We start from the raw sequence: 21,754 nt of genomic DNA, 5'->3' as shown, positions 1-21,754 counted from the left end.
GCTGGAGATACCAATCAGAGGATGGAGACATGGCTCATGTTTTTTGGTGGTGTGTCAAGATCCAGAAATTCTGGTTGAAGGTTCAGAATGTTGTGTGCGATGTGGTGGGCACTCGGGTTTTGTCTTGACCCAGACATTGTGTTCTGGGCAATGGGGCGGTCATCAGTGTGGGGGATGGCCATATAGAGAATATGATGATGTGTGATGATCGCTAGGCAGGTTAATTTGAGGGGTTGGAGGTCAGCTGTGTGCCCCATATCCGGAGTGGTGCACGGAGGTGGGGAGGGTGGCAGCTTATGAGGAGGTGTCATCGGGAAGACGGGGTGGCTTGGATATATTGGATATGCATATGTTGAAATGGGGCAGATATTTGGAGTTTTTGGAGGGCTCTCGGGTGGGGTGTGGAGAGAGTAGTGTAATATAGTTAGTATGATTATTATGTGTGTGTATGTATGTATGTATGTATGTTTGTATATGTATGTGTATATATATATATATATATATATATATATATATATATATATATATATATATGTATGTGTATATATATATATATATATATATATATATATATATATATATATATATATATAGAGGGTTGTGGGGTTTAAATGTTGGTTTTATATATATATATATATATATATATATATATATATATATATATATATATATATATATATTATATATGTTTTGCATTTCATTGTTATTGTATGATTTAATAAAAAAAAATTAATTACAACAAAAAAAGTTCATTTGTGACGTTGTTTCTGTGACAGCCCCAGAGATCCGACACTCGGTGTATACGTCAGCGTCCGAATCACTCACTCATTTCGTTCACTCACTGCTGAGATATAGTGCACTCACTGCCATTCACTATATAGGAAATAGTGAATGAGTGAATGATTTCGGCCACAGACACTCTCTTCGCCATACGATCACCTCACGCCCACACATCTCTCACGCGCACGCACCACGCACCTCGCTGTGCATGCGCAGAAATGCTGTCTGTTCGCGCTCCAGTTGTCAATCACGCGAACAGCAGAGCAAAAGGCATGCCATGTACACTTAACTTGGATGTTTACATGGATTTATAGTTAATCCGCCTGCTGCGATAATTTCCAGTACCCCCGCGAGGGTGCGTGGTAAATGCGTAAATACTGCTCATGACATGCGGGACAAAGCGCACTTATATATTGCTGCACTGATTTAAAAATGTACACTTAAAAACTGATGTCATAAGAGCCCAGTTACAGAATCACCCTGAAAATTACCATCACATTACACAGAAAAGCCCATGTTAGCATTAGAGCCAAAACTTACCTCAGCGTGCTGCCTTAAATTAAACTGAGATTTTAATCTTGAAATATCAGCTTGTCTTGGTGTCAAATGAAGGCGTTGCATGATGCAACTATTGTTTATTTCACTGTGCGGAGCAAAGAAAGTGTTTCACATTGAAGAGTTTGATGCTGCAGCACTGATGACTTGAGTGACAGTCTATGACAGCTGCTCAGCGTGTGCAACTGTGTGAACTTCCGCTCTTGTAAAGTCCCATTCAATAATCTCTCAATAAATAACGCATTAATTAAAATTAAACCCAGTAATGTAATGACAGGAACGCCGCCCATTGTAAAGAAGTAAAAGTAAAAACATTTTTTTCAAAAAGTTACTCAAGTAAATGTAACGGAGTAAATGTAGCGCATTACTACCCACCTCTGTCAGTGCCTGATCTCACTGATACTCTTATGTCTGAATGAGAGCAAATCCCCTAAGCCATGTTTCAACATCTTGTTGAAAGACTTCCCAGAAAAGTAGAAGCTGTTAAAATAAACAGCAGGAACACCTCTCTATTTATTTCCATGGTTTTCAAATGAAATGTTCGACAAGTACAAATTAATGATCCACGTTGACATAAGTGTTTGTAAAAAATACATTTTAGCAATACTTTGAAGCATAAACACAAAAACCAGTACAAGGTGCTCAACTTTAAAAAGCTATGATTAAGTAAGGCATCATGGAAATGTTATAATTTCTCACATTAAAAATTCTCAGGGCCAATGTTGCAGTAAGATAAGCTTGCCCTCTGGTGGTGAGTTGGATGCAGTAGAGTTGTTACAGTTCAGAAATTTTGTTTATTTAATTTTCAATTTAACTCTTTTTTTTCTTCTTCTTTCAAGTTCATCTATGATGAGAAGGTGACATGGTAAGATTACAGCAGTTGTTACACCTGAATACCCTCTTAATTTTTCATAATACTGTAATTTCAATTGATTCTGTTGTTTATTGGGTCATCTCTGTTTCTTTATCTCTTATCAGGTGGGAATCGCTCATCCTAGTACTGATGTACCTAGTATACATTTTAATTATGAAGTAAGTGCTGCATTATTCTGTCTGTTGCCTTGGAAATTGTTCACTATAACATGTATTTATTGCTTTAAATTTGTATCTTCTCTGCATCAGTAAATCACAGCACTGCTGATTTTATTAACTCTCTTTCCTTTGGGTTAATCAGTTTTAACTCGCGGGTGGTTCATTACATTGAGCGGCGGAAAAAGAACTCTGCAAATCTGGGTAACGGCACAGCGAGTAACACAGACATTGACGATGGGTGTGACGCTACTGTCGTGCTGCTTAAGAAAGGTAATGCCTGCGGTCATGTTTAATGCAGAGTTCCCACTGTTATGGAAAATCTTGAAATGACAGGGATTTTAAAATTGTGATTTTCAGGTATGGAATGTCTTTGGAATTAAAGAAATTTTAAAAAGTCATGTCAGTTTCTATAGACAATATAATTGTTTGTTGTTTTCTGTCCAACTCTAAAGTTTTTCATTGTTTAGAAATGTCTCTTTGTGGGTGCAATTATAATCCCTAGAAAATAATTTAGTAACACTTTACAATAAGGTTGCATTCATTAACCTCCTGAGACCAGAGCGTGACTGCTGTGTCATTTTCCATTTCCCTTTTTGATATGTAACTAGTATCACCTAATAAACATGCAAAAAAATAATAATAATAATTCTAGAGCAAATTGTTTTCCTAAAAATGTATGCCAGCATATGTGGACAGTGGGACTAAGTTGTAAACTTTTAAATAATACCAAGCTACAGAAAGTCAAATTGTTTATTGTGTTTCCAGGAGTGTTGGTGATTCATGTGTTTGAGACGTTACATACATTGAATCAGAATTATGCTAATTTCTGATGTAAAGTAAACTCCAGCATCATCCAGTCAATGCTAGCCATGTTAAAACTAAATTATACATGAAATATTCTGAATCTATGTACTGATTACCATTGTCCCATGTCTGCCAAACATGTTGAGTAGTCCAAACATTATCTGCAGCCTGAAACTGAACTTTTGGTTAGATTTTAGCAGTGAATGCTCTTAGCTGCATAGACAGCTATGAGATGCTCCCTTGCTCCCTATTTATTGTATGACTTAAGCTCCAGTGTGATGTCTGTCTTCACTTGTCAGAACAGTTCAAAATGCACCTTATTTTCATCCTAACTCCACATAAAGCCTCAAAGCAAAATTTTTCAGCTTTTAGATGAACTAATTGATTCTCAATGTGATAATGCACAGTAATGATAGGATTTCTAAGGAAAAATGCACTAAAGTACACCTTAGTGTACATTGTTTGGCAGCGTTGCATTTCACAATAAATTGCTCAAATTTTAAAAATGGCATATAAGATGAAATTGGAGACTCTAATCTTTTGACTCAAACGGGTTTCTATGTAAAAACTTAATTAGGTGTCTTACCAGATGTAGTTTTGTTGGTGTTTCTCCCAAAGACAAACTCCACCATGTTGTTTTGGTCACATGACTCCATGCATCAAAAGTTTAACCCTTTACTGACAGCACAGAGTCTCCTTCACTGAGATCAGTCTGTTTAAATGAATTGAAATTATGCTTTGCGTATAGCAAAGCCAAAATACAACACCAATGCATGTGGTTGCGGGGTCGCACGTGGTTAAAATGTGTCAACTACATTAGTAAAACAGGCTACCTGCGGATCCTTAAAAGTCTTAAAATGTCTTAAATTCAATTTTCCAAGATTTAAAAATCTTAAATATCTTAGATGATACAACAAAAGTCTTAATTTTTATTTAAAGAGGTCTTACATTTGGGGATGGAAAGACAGGAATCATGATATGACCTAATGTGATTATCAGACTTCTAAAGAATACGATTTAATTAAATAAATGCATACGCTGAGTCCTTCAAAGTGAAAACCGGCACTGTTGTATTTTCTCCAAGCATGCGGGGGCTTGTGAGTGTTTTCAGCTGTTGCAGAGCAGTTCACAATCATTAAGCCAAATCGGAAATGTATGACAAGCTATCACTAATGATCACTTGTTGATGATGATGAGGTAGTATTGATGAAATATGACAATGTTTACTTTTAATTGTTTATATTGTAATACGTAGATTACTGTATGAGTGCACATTTTATATCCCTTATTTGTTTGAATGAGCAGCTGGTAGCAGTGTAGTGCAGGCATTTCAAAATAAGTGTCCCCGGTGTATTTTTAAGTTAAAGTGCTTTAAAGTTAAAAGTTCCACACGATGAATCAAATCTGATCAAATTCTTTCAACACATTATCGAATCAACACGATCCAGTATCGGTCGACCTCTAATTTGTATTTTAATGTGATATATAGGACGTGGAAAACATGTATTTTAAACTTGCATATAGCCTATTCTGTTTTACTGATAAGCGATGTTAAGGCCATGTTGAGTAAGAGACTGTGATACGTGATTTATTTTGAGATTGTGTTGGTTTGTTTTTGTATGGGAATACAGTATTCATTTTATTTGTTCAGGTCTTGAAAAAGGTCTTAAAGTCTTAAATTTGATTTTAAAAACTCTGCAGGAACCCTGGTGAACAAACTTATATTGAACAATACTCTGACAGCACTTATTAATCTTGGTTAATATTAATTTCAACTTATACATTTGAAACATTATAATGTGTACATTTTAACATTTGTTAATGCATTATGAACTAACATGAACTAACAATGAACAATTGTATTTTCATAAATCAACATCAAACAATATTAAAAAAAAAATGCTGGAACAATATTGTGCATTTAATAATGTTAACTAATAGAACCTAATGGAAAAGTCAAGGAAATTATTTGGTCAATAGGAGTGGGAATATGTGCTTCATGTGCATCGTCTCAAAATCTACAGTGTTTTTCTACCACTCTTAGCAAATTTCCACAGGAAACCATCAGTGCTGATGGTGGATGAGCTTCTGTCTGCATACCCTCATCAGCTGACCTTCTCTGAGGCTGGAATGAGAATCATGATCACCAGCCACTTCTCCCCTCGCACACGCCTCACAATGGCCTCCCGAATGCTCATCACAGAGGTAAATAAAAAATAATCTACGTTTAAAGTACTAATTTAAGTTAACAAAAGCTAAAGTTAAGAAGCTTACGTTCACTTAAATGTTTCATTGTTATTACCACATACAAATTTATTAAGTAAAATTTAAATGTAATAATGTACACATATATTACACTGTAAAGACTTGACATAGGGAGGGAAAGGAGGACACAGGGAACTGGGTTCTTCAACTCAAAGGTGTGACTTTTAATTAAACAAACTAAAGATCACTTTTCAGCACAAGACTCATTAGGTCACAGTTTCACACACAGTTTCTTTCTGACCGGTAGCTCTCTCAATCTCTCATCTCTGGCATGGTCCCTTTATATCGCTCTCTCCAATGCAATTAGAAACAGGTGTTAGACATTATAAGGCTCAGGTGTGTGCACCCTTACCGCTTTCTCTCTCTCCGGACGTACGCTCGACCACCCCCGCCGCCACATACACTTAAAATACAACACTCACTTTTCTACAGTATGTAACAGGGAGTCCCTGCTCAGTCTGTCTAGTCACAAAGGGGTTCTTAGACTGAAAAACTTGAAGACCCCTGATTTTATAATTTGGTTTTCAATGATTACAGAGGGGCTTGCATTGTAGTTGCATTACAGAACGAATTGTTTATTGTTCTATTTGCATATTCATATCAATGTTGCATGTGTGTGTCTACAGAGGCAGCGCCTGATAAATGGTTGTTTCAGTAATGGGGACTCAGAGGTGACAGTGAAGTTCCCAGGGAAGTGTGGGGTGGAGAATGGGCTGGCAGGACCGGACCGGGGCCTGAATGGGCGAAAGGGAGTTCACCATGAGGAGGACAGTAGAGGGGCTGAAGCTGGCACTGACACAGAAAACGAGAACGAGGACAATGAGAACGATGAGGAGGAAGAAGAGGAAGATGAGAACAAGGGACCCTTCCATCCATTACGCTGCCCCGGTACACTTATTAGTGATGACTTATGCATTGCACCAGGGTCTGAAATAACCAAGCACTTAGGGCAAAAAGGCCACTGAAAGTGACAAAAATGGCCAGATATGTAAAATGTGAGGGCAAAAAATGCCCTTGTTGTGAATTCCTCTATTTAATTATTTTTGACATTAACGTTTAACATTAACATATTTAATAATCTATTGGCCTGTCTTGTAATATGTTTAGGGCCTCAAAATGGTTTCAGAGCAGGTGTGTTCACACTTCTATGGCATGAGATCTACTTTTTCATAATGTTATTACAGTAAGATCTACCATAGACAATTACATATACTTTGTAGGCAGTGTCACGATACCAACATTTCAGTAGACTGTACCAATATCAGTGAAATTTTAGGATTCTCAATACCAAAACTACAGTTGAAGTCAGAAGTTTACATACACTTAGGTTGAAGTCATTAAAACTCATTTTTTTTAACCACTCCACAGATTTAATATTATCAAACTATAGTTTTGGCAAGTCATTTAGGACATCTACTTTTTGCATGATGAGTAATTTTTCCAACAATTGTTTACACACAGATTGTTTCACTTTTAATTGACTATGTCACAATTCCAGTGGGTCAGAAGTTTACATACACTAAGTTGGAAAATTCCAGAAAATTATGTCAAGCCTTTAGACAATTAACCAGTTAGCTTCTGATGGGTGGTGTACTGAATTGGAGGTGTATCTGTGGATGTATTTTAAGGCCTACCTTCTTTGCTTGACATCATGGGAAAATCAAAAGAAATCAGTCAAGACCTCGGAAAATAAATTGTGGACCTCCACAAGTCTGGTTCATCCTTGGGAGCAATTTCCAAACAATAGTACGCAAGTATAAACACCATGCTATCACGCAGCCATCATACCGCTCAGGAACAAGACGAATTCTGTCTCCTAGAGATGAACGTAGTTTGGTGTAAAAAGTGCAAATCAGTCCTAGAACAACAGCAAAGGACCTTGTGAAGATGCTGGATGAAACAGGTAGACAAGTATCTATATCAACATTAAAACGAGTGGACCTCAGTCCGATAGAAAATTTGTGGGCAGAACTGAAAAAGCGTGTGCAAGCAAGGAGGCCTACAAACCTGACTCAGTTACACCAATTCTGTCTGGAGGAATGGGCCAAAATTACAGCAACTTATTGTGAGAAGATTGTGGAAGGCTACTCAAAACATTTGACCCAAGTTAAACAATTTAAAGGCAATGCTGCTAAATACTAACAAAGTGTATGTAAACATCTGACCCACTGGGAATGTGATGAAAGAAATAAAAGCTGAAATAAATAATTCTCTCTTCTATTATTCTGACATTTCACATTCTAAAAATAGTGATCCTAACTGACCTATGACTGGGAATGTTTTCTACGATTAAATGTCAGGAATAGTGAAAAACTGAGTTTAAATGTATTTGGCTAAGGTGTATGTAAACTTCTGACTTCAACTGTACTAACTAATTTGTTATTTATATAAACACTGTTTCAAGATCTCAAGTAATTCTTCAGGAAAGAAACAAATTAAGAAAACAGTGCTTAAAGTTCCTAACAGTAGCATCAGGTATTCAGAAATTGAAAAATAGATTACAGATCTAAGAGTTATTTATATTCATGAGCAATCGATACCTGATTGAACAGTAATATTTATCAGGAAAGCGCTACCTGATTGGTCAGAGAAACTATGACCCAACTCTAACCCTACCCCTAAACCTAACCGTAATGAATCAGATAGATATCCTCGAAAACCATGAACAATCTATGCAAGGTAAAAGAAAATATGAGCCAGACTACCTTAAATATGGGTCAGTTGCAATGAGGACAAACATAGTTCATGCAACCACAGTTTGTTTTTTGAACTGGCTCCCAAAAGCATGAAACCATTCAAATTCAAAAAGCATGTAGAAACCAAACATTTAATTAAATAATTTCCATAATGTTTGGCCTCATGATAATATTATTAAATTTCAATGTGTGATTTTATGATAAACAATTTTGGTACTGTTTTCTGAGTCCTGAAGCAAAGCCAGTTGAGAACCACTGTACTTAAAGACAAATAATTCAAATGTTTGATATTCTGATCTTGTCATCTTGCTTAATGAAAATAATAAAATGCAACTAACCATTTAATCATGCATAGTTGGGATAGCAAAATAAATAGGCTTATCAACTTTTACAAGGGAGGAGAAAATGGTCTTTTGTTGTGGTCAAAGGCTATGTCCAAACGAACTATGCAGTATTCTGTAATTTGGTAGAAGCTAGCCAAATTAGGGGGATGCATTGGGTCGTTTTTTGATGTCTAATATAAAATCTGGGCCCTGAAGCACATCCAGTAAAATAAATGACTCAAATGTTTGATGTTGTAATCTTAGGCGGGTGCTTGGATAAGCTAAAGTGGCTGCTGGCCTGGCCACTTAGTCTGCTGTTGTTCTTCACCGTACCCAACTGTGCTGTGCCCCGCTGGGAGCGCTGGTATATGGTCTCATTCATCAACTCCACCCTCTGGATCGCTTCCTTCTCTTACATCATGGTGTGGATGGTAAGAGTGCCCTGTGGCTTGCCACACACAAAAAATAACCTCTAATTCTCATTTGCATATTTTTTCATTAGTTATTTTCAAGAAATGTTCAGTGGCCAATTGACAATCTCATGACAGGTCACAGTGATTGGTTACACAATGGGCATCCCTGATGTCATCATGGGTATCACTTTCTTGGCTGCTGGCACCAGCGTTCCTGATTGTTTGGCAAGCCTAATTGTGGCACGGCAAGGTAGGACCAGCTTATTTTGAAACAGTGTCTGTTAGTTTGAATTCTGAGGCTTGGTCAGGTGTCTTATGACAGGCAGGTGGTTGTGTTTCATTGATATCATCACGCTAATGTGTTTGTAAAATGGAAGAGTTATGGAAGAAATAAATACCTCTGTACAAACCTCTGATGCCCTGTACTGTAAGAAAAGAGTGAAGAGATCTGCGGACACTTTCTGTTGTGGGGATTTTCTATTATCTTTGTTTAAACCTGCTCCCCCAATAAAAATTAAAGCTGTGTGTAATTTTGGCACCACTAGCATCACCAAATGGAATTGCAAAAATAATCCAATGTTTTTCAAAAACATTCCAGAAATTTCCCCCTTATTAATTTGGCTACACAAACATATTGTTCTGCCCCAAACTCACATTTTGGTCGTGCCAGTGTTGCTTTGTCGGGCTGGACAGAACGATCAAATAAACAGAGGAATGTTTTGGTAGCGCCACAGTGTTATACTACATATGGCTTTATATTAAATTATTATATTAAACTAACAAATGGCTTATTATATTAAACTGGGATTCAAGAAATAATTTAACATCGAAAAAAAGTACACGTATCAGCTTTAAATCATTAGTACATAATGATGGTCTAAATTCTTCAGCACATTCATGATGATTCTCACCTTAAAAAATTTCAGGAATGGGTGACATGGCAGTGTCCAACTCCATTGGCAGTAATGTGTTTGATATCCTTATTGGGCTTGGTCTGCCCTGGACCCTGCAGACTTTGGCAATAAACTATGGCTCCACAGTAAGTTAAAAATGCCATTATTTACCCCTTTATGTTTAATAAAACACCTTGTTAACACTCAAATGCATTTACACTGAATCAGTGCTGTTTATTTACTTATTATTTGTAGATGTTTTCTTTGCAATAGCATTAAGTACCATTTTGTTAGTAATGTTTATCCTAAAGAGTTTAAACCCCATTAGGTAAGATCTGCTTAGTCTTCCAACTGTACAATTCAAAAGAGATCAGTGAATGATAAGTTATATATTTATATGAAGTATATGCAGTAATAAGGTTTTTGTTAGCAACATGTGAATGAACACAAGTGAAAAACAAGTTTTCAAAAAGTTGAAAGAAGGAATTTAGAGAAAAAGAGAATATAGGGCACTCACAGTGTTGTGTTCGGTACAGTACATATTTGTCTATCTCTGGCCTAAATTGAACACATATGTTGAGTGCTTAGAGCATGGCAACAGCTTTCTCTGTCTCAGTAAGATAAACAGGGCTTTGTTTGAACTAATTTTCCAGCAAAATGTATTTGCATAAATTCTAACATACTTTTTTATTGTGTTTCTGCTCAGATTCACCTGAACAGCAAAGGCCTAATTTTCTCTGTTGGGTTGCTGCTGGCATCAGTGTTTCTCACGGTATGTCTAGCAATTACTTGTACAAATGCTTTTTTTCTCAACGCAAAGCAAGAAAGACATTTCAACTCTTCTCTCACCATCCTTTCTTTCACTCTCAGGTTCTCGGCGTACATCTGAATAAGTGGAAATTAGACAAGCGTTTGGGTTTCATATGTTTGCTGATGTATGCTGTCTTCCTATGCTTCTCCATCCTCATCGAGTTCAACATATTCACCTTTGTCAATCTGCCCACCTGCCGCGAGGAATAAGATCATTTCTTTTCTTGGCACTCCTTCTTTGACCTTGTGAGGACGACAGCACAAGTCCTCCATCAAAGGCAGATCGGTTGTCGTTCTGAAGGAATATTTATTTATTGATCTAGTTGTTCCTCTCTTTTTCTTTCTAATGGGTGCAATATGGATGGAGTCTCTGGGTCTGTGGTATTTTTTAAGACAGAGAGGAGAATGGAGCGTTTGCGTGTCCTGTTGATTGATATAGACACTTCCGAATGGACGGGAAAAAATGACTACTGCCTGGTTTGATGTGAATACTTTTGTTTTTAAAATATTTTGCATATAACATATTTAAAAAATATGATTTACATTTATTTTATGATGCTGTTTGTTTTATTAGCTGCTAATTGACAGAAGAAAAGGCTGGACTTCTTATAAATGTTGGTAAATTTATAGATTTATGAGGATTCATTATGGAAATTATTTTGTGCTGAAAGGTACTGGTGACCTATAGTAAATACTTGTGAACAATGCTGAAGTGGCATACCAGGCAAATGGAGAATCCTCTATTTTATTTGGGCATTACCCAAGTCACTACTTTCAACCTTCATATCACAGAGGAGAATATTTTTACTTTGTGGAAGAGGGAATAAAGGTGACAAAGTTTGTAATAGATCATATCAGATCAACTTTCAGTCAAAGAGCTTTGCACCACTTTGTCCCGATTTAGGAATTGTCACTTTTAGGGAGAAAATGGGCATTTGTTTGCACCTGTGTGGATGCTACGACATACTACCAACAGCAACATATTTATGTTAATTATTCTTGTGTGAAATAGGGGGTTTCAATAGATGTGTTTATGAAATTATTATTTTTTTTGGGGGGGGGGGGGGGGGGGGGTCTCTAACACTCTGTATATATTGAAACAGAGAAACATTTATTTAATAATTTATTGAAAACTATTTATGCTCATAATTTCCTATGACTTACTGATATGAAACCAACCCACAGCTGTCCCAAAGAAGAGACCATTCTGAAGTATCAGCCAGGCTACCATTCTTGTCCTTCAAAGCTTCGTGTATCTGCCTTTTCTACTGGATTCTTTCACCATCATCTCTGAACATTATGCACCCTTTTAGATGCACCTTTGACTTCATACGTAAAACTGTTTCTACTATTTGATACATGTGTGACATGATATTAGATGTAATTGTAGTGATTTTTGAACACAAACTTTGGCAGGCAAGTAAGGAAAAATATAAATTCATGGATATATTTTATACTTAACTGTTCTGACATTTAAGAATGGCCCATTCCCTATTAAAGTGGATGGACTGAGCGAGCCACAAACCTAAGAAGCTGATTAGCAGGAACGTGTCCTGGTAAAATGAAGCTAACGTCTATGTAATGTTGATAAGACTGTTTCAACAGTTCTGTGTAAGTAAAACCTTAGATGTAAATCAAGAAGAGTCTATGGAAGCTTGCTCTAGAAGAGGTCAAGTCATTTTCTGTTAGCACGCCACTCTAATCTTTATGAAAGTTTTTATTTTTTCTTCAGTGAATCCTCTCAACAGAACAGAGATCAAAATTCATGTTCAAGGATACAGTTAATAATATGGATTTTCAGAAGTTCTTTGTGCTTTTGTGTCTGTTTGAAAGTCACTGGGGCTCATTTCTTAAATACTTTTTTTAAAGGATGCCTTTGGTTCTGGGGATCTCATATAGACAGCACCACAATGCATCACAGCTGTATGCTTTTAACTGTGGCACAATATGTGATGTGGTGACTTTTAAGCTCCTATTTATTCTCTCTCCTCATAGAGGTTTTCAGTGAGCTGAAAAAGTAGCGATTCTATGGACTGTTTTAATCTAGTTGGCAACTTCATGCAGGATTCCTAGTCTTAAGGCAGATTGCAGGGAAATTTGCGATTTATGCACTGGGTGATGATATTGGGTGTCTTATTGTTTGTCATATTTTAAGAATAGAATTTAGGTGCAATAAAAACATATCTAAGAGTATTGCAGCAAAGTATTTTGAACATAAAGCAACTTTGTATTTTGTAAAGCAAAATGTTTAGAAATGTTTTCTGCTTTTTAAAGTCTGTAGGATGTGCTTCAAGTGATTCAGCATATTTATTCTTTAGCTCATAATTTTTTTATTTTATTTGCCAGCTTACTGTTGAATTTCAGAGTACTTTTAGCATGTTTAAAGTGAAAGGTCACAGTTTATAAGAAATTATTTTATCACTAATGTAAAAAAAAAAAAAAAATGTTTCCATAGGTTGACAGAGATTATATTAGATATAAAAATTCACTTTCTAGATCAGATCACTCTGAAAATGGAGCTCATATACTTAATTTACTTACCAAAAATACAACAGCAGGTCTAGGGTTTGAGCAATGTGCTGGTTCTGGTAAATATAAGCTAGGTGTAATCCAAATAGAGTGTACAGTACGGGGCTTTGTTTGGATGCTGAATATTGTTAGTTTCATTATTTCTTCTAAAAGCAGGGTATTAAAAGGAGTGTGTGTGGAAAGCAAGAGTTTAATTAAACGTTTCATTTATTAAATACAATAATGTTTAGATTAATTAAATACTGTGTTTGTATCTTTTCTTGTAAATCCTAAACATGACACATCACATTCTTTGAGTCATACAGTATATGCTACTTCTACATTTCAGTAAGATTTGAAGAAGTTTGTGCACACTATGCTTAATATTATTGGTAGTTAAAAGTGCAACAAATTGTCAAATTTATGAGCATTGCTGCTTGGGAGATATTCTGAAAAATTATGTTTAAGGTTTCAATACCAGCCATGTACTAAAGGCTGGAAAACAAGTCTACAGATTCAGTGAATATTACTGACCACTGCTATTTGGTCATCACTTCTGAAAACGAAAGTGATGCCGTTTGTTTATATGCATAAATAATAATAATAATAATAATTATTATAATAATGAAGAGGTCATGCACAACCAATTAGCCCATAACTAGACAAGTTTCCCCTCAAATTTACTTGTCTGCTGATGACTTCATGGATTTTGACATATTTGAAACAAAAATGTGACTCATACAGGGTGATGCATTGCTGATGTATATAAATATACATATCTGAAAATGTCTTTTTTTTCTTTTTTCTTTTTTTTTGTCTGTTGACTATTTTTCATAGATTCTGTACAATGTTTAAATCCTTTTATTTGTTTAGTTTTGTTGTTGTGAGGTTTGATTCAACAACCATGGTCTGCTAACTCGCATGGGATATTTTAATATAAATATGTTATGTTCATTACTAATACATATTGTTGAGCACTGGACAGACAGCTGTGTAATTAGACTTCTTAGATTATTGCATTTTTATTTTATTTTTTTTTTCCAAAGGAAAACTGATGGGCTTTTGATTCATGAATGACAGCATAACGTACACTAAAACAAATAATATTTTAGCCTATTTTTAAGATTTACACATTTCATAACAAAATTCCATTTAATTTAACTGTTTAATGTTTAACCAAATTTAAAAAAAAAAAAAAATTATTAAAGATTACTAAATTCAATTTGATGGAATTTTGTTATAAAATTGAAATGCGTAAATCTTAAAAATAGGCTCAATTATTATTATTATTAGTGTATATTTCATTCAGAGTAACTGTTGTTTTCTGCATTTCAGAAATCATAAGAAAGAATATTGGTTGGCTTTATGTACTAAATTATTTTGTTCAGGTGTTTCAGTTGTATATTAGAGTACATGTTTTGCTATTTGAGCATAATTAAACTGATCTTTGCTGAGGTAAGCGCTATTGTTCTCTTTTTACCATTTCAACCATATGCAAACACACAAAAATCTAAATTTTTTATAAAATATATAAGTTTATTACTACAGACTCTCCTTAACCAAAATCCTATTAATAACCCAAACAATATAGTATAGAACTGTACAAATTGATCAGTTTAGTAAGTACACTGAGTAAGTAATACACTGAAATTAAAACATGGATCATAATTATAAAGTTTGAAATGTGAAACTATTGAAATTAATATTAATTTTAATTTACTTTATTAGTACAACAAAATAAGCCATTAACGATAGTATTTTCTAACTGCGCGTCTGTAATCGCTTTTCAATGACGTAATCGCCTCGCTGGCCTTGTTGAAATTGTAGTTCTTTTCCAAACTCTCAACGTTCTGCTAACGTTGCTGTGACGTTGCGGTAACGTGATATCTTGCGCTAGCTCGGGACAGTTTGATAACCATTTCCGCCTATTTCTCGCATATTTCGCAGTGTATATGAAGAGGAGCACGTTTAGTGATACAATCTGGCATAAAGTGCTGTTTGTAGATTAATAAACGCACCCAAACAAATGGAACCAAACAATGGCAGTCGCGCGAGCTGGGCCATACACCGACGAGCAGAGGGTTCAGTGAACAAAAACAAAGCGGACATGGCAGTAGAGACACTACAACAACAGAGGCGCTCAGCTGTATTTGAGGATATGCCCCCTCTACCAGACGAGTTGAGCAAAGGTGCAGAGGACATCATACCGGGGCGGGACGAGGTGAACTTCAGCGCGGATTCAGAGTCTTACAGTCCTGCAGGAGTAGCAGGGAAGTTCATACGTGAGGATGGGTCTTTATCAGGTAGGCAGTGGAGAGGATCACGTTTAAACTGTGGCGAACTTTTTTTTTTACTCCCTTTTCTTCTATCATAATAAATATGATAAAATGCTGTGTTGTTAAAATACAGAAACAAAATTGTATTGTTTATATCGTGGCTTTAAGTTGCATTGTTTTATCGTATACAACATTATAAAGTATTATATTCTTTTAAAAGTAATCTCGACTCCAAAGAAAATGTTACAACGATTTATTATGACCATTAACAATTCTGGTATGATAGATTGAACCCTTACTTAGATGGTAGCTGTGTTTTGGGACATGGTACCTGGTTTTTAGCTGGTCTCAAGGTAGTCAAGATGGTTTTTGGAACATGGTAGCTGGTCGACCAGTTTGGACCAGTTAATTACATGCTTGTACCAGCTAGAAACCAGCTGCCATGTTCCAAAACAAAGCTACCAGTTTAAGATGGATTTTCATGCAGGTAATATTTAACGAATGCTTCATACAATAGATGTAAATAAGCAAGCTTAATGCCCTTTTTAAGATATTAGATAAAAGCCCAATAAAAAGCTAAGGGAAAGTGATTTTCAATAAAACAACTTCTGAAATAATTTATTTCATAACTCCAGCAATATCATTTAGAAAGGGAAATCTAATTTGGAGTTTGTACCTGAAACATGAAACATGTAATATTACATTTTATATAAACTAAGCAAAAAAGAAACATCTCTTTTTCAGGACACTGAATATTAAAGGTAATTTTGTAAAAATCCAAATAACTTTACAGATCTTTATTGTAAAGGGTTTAAACAATGTTTTCCATGCTTGTTCAATGAACCATAAACAATTGATGAACATGCACCTGTGGAACGATTGTTAAGACACTAACAGCTTACAGATGGTTGGCAATTAAGGTCACAGTTATAAAAACTTAGGACACTAAAGAGACCTTTCTACTAACTCTGAAAAACACCAAAAGAAAGATGCCCAGGGTCCCTGCTCATCTGTGTGAACGTGCCTTAGGCATGCTGCATGGAGGCATGAGGACTGCAGATGTGGCCAGGGCAATAAATTGCAATGACAGCGCTACAGGGAGACAGGAAGGACAGCTGATCATCCTCGCAGTGGCAGACCACGTGTAAGAACACCTGCACAGGATCGGTACATCCGAATATCAAACCTGCGGGACAGATACAGGATGGCAACAACAACTGCCCAAGTTAAACTAGGAATGCACAGTCCCTCCATCAATGCTCAGACTGCCCGCAATAGGCTGAGAGAGGCTGGACTGAGGGCTTGTAGGCCTGTTGTAAGGCAGGTCCTTACCAGCCATCACCGGCAACAACGTCGCCTATGGGCACAAACCCACCTTCGCTGGACCAGACAGGACTGGCAAAAAGTGCTCTTCACTGACGAGTCGTGGTTTTGTCTCACCAGGGGTGATGGTTGGACTTGCGTTTATCAACGAAGGAATGAGCGTTACACCGAGGCCTGTACTCTGGAGTGGGATCGATTTGGAGGGTCCGTCATGGTCTGGGGCGGTGTGTCACAGCATCATCAGACAGAGCTTGTTGTCATTGCAGGCATTCTCAACACTGTGCGTTACAGGGAAGACATCCTCCTCATGTGGTACCCTTTCTGCAGGCTCATCCTGACATGACAATGCCACCAGCTATACTGCTGGTTCTGTGTATGATTTCCTGCAAGACAGGAATATCAGTGTTCTGCCATGGCCAGCGACGAGCCCGGATGTCAATCCCATTAAGCACGTCTGGGACCTGTTGGATCGGAGGGTGAGGGCTAGGGCCATTACCCCCAGAAATGTCCGGGAACTTGCAAGTGCCTTGGTGGAAGAGTGGGGTAACATCTCACAGCAAGAACTGACAAATCTGGTGTAGTCCATGAGGAGATGCACTGCAGTACTTAACGCAGCTGGTGGCCACACCAGATACTGAATGTTACTTTGTTCAGGGACACATTATTACATTTCTGTTAGTCACATGTCTGTGAAACTTGCTCAGTTTATGTCTTAGTTGTTGAATCTTTTTATGTTCATACAAATATTTACATGTGTTAAGTTTGCTGAAAATAAAAGTAGTTGAAAGTGAGAGGACGTTTCTTTTTTTCTTTTTTATTTTTTTTGCTGAGTTTATGAGCAAAATGTCACTTGTGTAGTTGCAAAGGGTAAATAAATGTGCACCCTTTTACAGGTGCATCTCAATAAATTAGAATGTCGTGGAAAAGTTCATTTATTTCAGTAATTCAACTCAAATTGTGAAACTCGTGTATTAAATAAATTCAATGCACACAGACTGAAGTAGTTTAAGTCTTTGGTTCTTTTAATTGTGATGATTTTGGCTCACATTTAACAAAAACCCACCAATTCACTATCTCAACAAATTAGAATATGGTGACATGCCAATCAGCTAATCAACTCAAAACACCTGCAAAGGTTTCCTGAGCCTTCAAAATGGTCTCTCAGTTTGGTTCACTAGGCTACACAATCATGGGGAAGACTGCTGATCTGACAGTTGTCCAGAAGACAATCATTGACACCCTTCACAAGGAGGGTAAGCCACAAACATTCATTGCCAAAGAAGCTGGCTGTTCACAGAGTGCTGTATCCAAGCATGTTAACAGAAAGTTGAGTGGAAGGAAAATTGTGGAAGAAAAAGATGCACAACCAACCGAGAGAACCGCAGCCTTATGAGGATTGTCAAGCAAAACGATTCAAGAATTTGGGTGAACTTCACAAGGAATGGACTGAGGCTGGGGTTAAGGCATCAAGAGCCACCACACACAGACGTGTCAAGGAATTTGGCTACAGTTGTCATATTCCTCTTGTTAAGCCACTCCTGAACCACAGACAACATCAGAGGTGTCTTACCTGGGCTAAGGAGAAGAAGAACTGGACTGTTGCCCAGTGGTCCAAAGTCCTCTTTTCAGATGAGAGCAAGTTTTGTATTTCATTTGGAAACCAAGGTCCTAGAGTCTGGAGGAAGGGTGGAGAAGCTCATAGCCCAAGTTGCTTGAAGTCCAGTGTTAAGTTTCCACAGTCTGTGATGATTTGGGGTGCAATGTCATCTGCTGGTGTTGGTCCATTGTGTTTTTTGAAAAGCAAAGTCACTGCACCCGTTTACCAAGAAATTTTGGAGCACTTCATGCTTCCTTCTGCTGACCAGCTTTTTAAAGATGCTGATTTCATTTTCCAGCAGGATTTGGCACCTGCCCACACTGCCAAATGCACCAAAAGTTGGTTAAATGACCATGGTGTTGGTGTGCTTGACTGGCCAGCAAACTCACCAGACCTGAACCCCATAGAGAATCTATGGGGTATTGTCAAGAGGAAAATGAGAAACGAGAGACCAAAAAATGCAGATGAGCTGAAGGCCACTGTCAAAGAAACCTGGGCTTCCATACCACCTCAGCAGTGCCACAAACTGATCACCTCCATGCCACGCCGAATTGAGGCAGTAATTAAAGCAAAAGGAGCCCCCACCAAGTATTGAGTACATATACAGTAAATGAACATACTTTCCAGAAGGCCAACAATTCACTAAAAATGTTTTTTTTTTATTGGTCTTATGATGTATTCTAATTTGTTGAGATAGTGAATTGGTGGGTTTTTGTTAAATGTGAGCCAAAATCATCACAATTAAAAGAACCAAAGACTTAAACTACTTCAGTCTGTGTGCACTGAATTTATTTAATACACGAGTTTCACAATTTGAGTTGAATTACTGAAATAAATGAACTTTTCCACGACATTCTAATTTATTGAGATGCACCTGTATTTGTGAACTGTCTGTGTCTGACACAAGTGTAGGCTTCATTAACATAGTAATAAAACAGTTTATAGCTCATGAAGATGTGTTACTATAACCTTTTAAATAATCAGTGAATGCAACTAGGTATAAAATAGTTTGGAAGGGATTCAAAACAGACCAAACTACTCCAAAATAGTAATATCAATAATTAAACATGACAATTGATGTTCCATAATGTGTTCTTTTACAAAACTAGTGGTTCTAGTTACTAGGAAAATAGTTTTCCTTTTCTGTTCTTTTCACCTTAAAATGTATTTCCAAGTATTTTTTTTTTCTCATTAGCTCATTATTATCTAATGACACAAGTGATATATTTCTGAATCATCATAACGGAAGTTGGTGCATTGGCCCTTGCATACTGATGGAACTGATGCAGTTTATATCACTGCTGAATTTATTCTGTTTTTGTAAGTTATCACTAAAGTTTTTGTTTTTTTTACAAATGCAGAGGCAGAAGCCCATAGAAAAATCATATCCCTCCTTATTGAGATCAAGGAGGAACAACAGAGGCAATGGGCAGTGCTGAAAGACCTACAGGCCAGGGTTTATGGTCAGGTGTGTGAAGAAGAGGAGGAGGTGCTTGACATTGATCTGCCACTACACACTATGGAACAGCTCGATGAAACGGAACGACATCTAGAAGATGCTGAAGCACAAAGGAGAATGGTAGCATTTGAGAAATATATATATATATATTTTTTTTTGTGTATATTTATATCTCAGTACTGTAAGTGTAGTGTTATTAATGTAACACATGTCATTACAGTTTATGTTACTTTGTAAAAAATGAATCGTGACAGGCAGTTACATTTTGTGGAGGTAGTACTGTTCTGCATCAGAGCCCAAAATAAGTATTATCTTACAAAAATGATTATATAATTTTTCTTTGCTTTCTTTTGTTCCATTTTGAAAGAAGCATTTGAAAAACCACAGTTTTGAGACTATGGTCCATATCTCTGTTTTGTGTTTTTATTCATATTTGGATTTTCTATAGGTGTCACACCTCTCACGTATGGGCGGAGCCACGATAGATGATGCAGTCCGACGACTTATGCACACTGTTCTCTCTTTCAGCTTGGGCTCAGAGCTCAACTGGGTTGGTAGGGGACAAAAAAGAAGCTTCAGAAACACCAGACTGCAGGGTGTTTTATTTCGTAAGCAGTCTTTTAAATGATCTTTTATTACAGACACTTAATTTTCTTAAGAGACAAAGTTTTAAAGAGTTAAGACCAGATTTGTACATATCAAGACAATGCTACAGTATGATCAAGCAAACATGTTTGAAGGTGTCATTTTTTTTTCTCTCCACTGTTCTCCACAGGTGCTTTAAAGAGGACACCTGTAGGAAAGGAGGCCACACACCACCAGTTTGCTGATGTAGTGAAGAAATGGTTGCGGTTTGCCCCTTTCAGACAAAGAGGAAGCGGACGAAGACTGCATGGCATACCTCCTGTTGAATTCATCTGTCCCAAGTATAATAGTACTGTGGGGGATTGTGACCAGCTTAACCTGGAATCTGAGGAGGTTAAGGTTACACACTAAATAAAATTACAAAGCCACCCATTTAATATGGGGAGGTGAACTTTAATCAAACAATTCAAGAGTGTGAAGGGTTGGCTCCTGTCATGTGTGAATGTTTTTGTTTTTTGCTCAAATGATGTATTAGGTAATAAAATATTTTCTATGCTTCCTGCAAATTAAAATATACTGTTGTAACAGTGGAAATTAAGGAAAATTAAGGAATATGTTTCTGTTATAATGTTTGTTACGCCCCTTGTTATTATAAATGTAATTCAATATATTTCTGTTTAACCTCTGATGGCAATTTATTTCAAATTTAAATTCCAATATTAAAATAGTTTTGCAGTCATGTGAATATTATTAAGAATTGTATGCCTTGTGCATAGTTTAGTGCCATTTTGCTCGACAATGAAAAGACTTTGATTAAAGACTCGAACAAATGATTTAGTATGCGCTACAACAGGATGTCAAATTGTTTTATTTCAAGAAAAAAAAAAATGTTCCATATGTAAATTAATTACCTTGCTTAATAAAATGGTTACATTTTGAAACATTCTGTGGGAACTTTGGCATTACATGTGTACTGTGAAAACAGATAACACCACCAAACCGTCAAAGGCTTGTTAAGACTATCAAAATACCCATAATACATTTTTGTTTTTCAGATTTTTTTAATTAAAGTGTTTAAGATATATAAACATTAAGAAACAATTGTTACATATTTTGCATTTGCACGACAATTTTGACCCGGGCATTTATTGTTGCTTTATACATGATATTATGTAGATGTTTTTGTATCTATGGATTGGATTTTTTCTTATAAACAATTATCCTCTGTCCCATACTCTCTCACACACTTTTTTTTTTTTTTTTTTGTCTTTTGTCTCTTTACAAACATGCACACACACACTGTAAAAACAAATCCTGTTGTTTTTACAAAAAAAAAAAAAAAATTGGCAGCTGTGGTTGCCAGAATAATAATGTAAAAAATACAGTAAAAATTTAAACAACTTTACAGAACAACCTGTAAATTTTACAGTTTAAA

General features: G+C 36.4%; 2 protein-coding genes across 3 annotated transcripts in view; both read left to right on the top strand.

Annotated features, from left to right (window-relative positions):
• The window catches only part of LOC127411839 (sodium/potassium/calcium exchanger 3-like), a 184,465-nt gene extending 172,872 nt beyond the window's left edge, over positions 1 to 11,593 (top strand). For both annotated transcript variants that reach the window (XM_051647654.1, XM_051647656.1), the window contains 10 exons: positions 2,175 to 2,200; positions 2,314 to 2,367; positions 2,510 to 2,637; positions 5,216 to 5,376; positions 6,063 to 6,324; positions 8,720 to 8,886; positions 9,004 to 9,118; positions 9,795 to 9,907; positions 10,468 to 10,533; positions 10,632 to 11,593. In XM_051647654.1, the coding sequence (XP_051503614.1) occupies positions 2,175 to 2,200; positions 2,314 to 2,367; positions 2,510 to 2,637; positions 5,216 to 5,376; positions 6,063 to 6,324; positions 8,720 to 8,886; positions 9,004 to 9,118; positions 9,795 to 9,907; positions 10,468 to 10,533; positions 10,632 to 10,781 (1,242 nt within the window). In that variant the 3' untranslated portion in view covers positions 10,782 to 11,593. The remainder of the gene's footprint in view (positions 1 to 2,174; positions 2,201 to 2,313; positions 2,368 to 2,509; positions 2,638 to 5,215; positions 5,377 to 6,062; positions 6,325 to 8,719; positions 8,887 to 9,003; positions 9,119 to 9,794; positions 9,908 to 10,467; positions 10,534 to 10,631) is intronic.
• Positions 11,594 to 14,928: 3,335 nt separating this feature from the next.
• LOC127411842 (uncharacterized) lies at positions 14,929 to 21,485 on the top strand. Its single transcript, XM_051647665.1, has 4 exons — positions 14,929 to 15,382; positions 19,637 to 19,854; positions 20,183 to 20,342; positions 20,510 to 21,485. Exons 1-4 carry the CDS (start codon positions 15,106 to 15,108, stop codon positions 20,728 to 20,730), a joined length of 876 nt encoding a protein of 291 aa, XP_051503625.1. The 5' UTR covers positions 14,929 to 15,105; the 3' UTR covers positions 20,731 to 21,485.
• Positions 21,486 to 21,754: the final 269 nt, after the last annotated feature.

This window comes from Myxocyprinus asiaticus, chromosome 21 (assembly GCF_019703515.2).
Source record: "Myxocyprinus asiaticus isolate MX2 ecotype Aquarium Trade chromosome 21, UBuf_Myxa_2, whole genome shotgun sequence".
Taxonomy (NCBI): domain Eukaryota; kingdom Metazoa; phylum Chordata; class Actinopteri; order Cypriniformes; family Catostomidae; genus Myxocyprinus; species Myxocyprinus asiaticus.
Note: the sequence above shows the minus strand (reverse complement) of the source record. Positions and strands in the feature narration are given on the sequence as shown.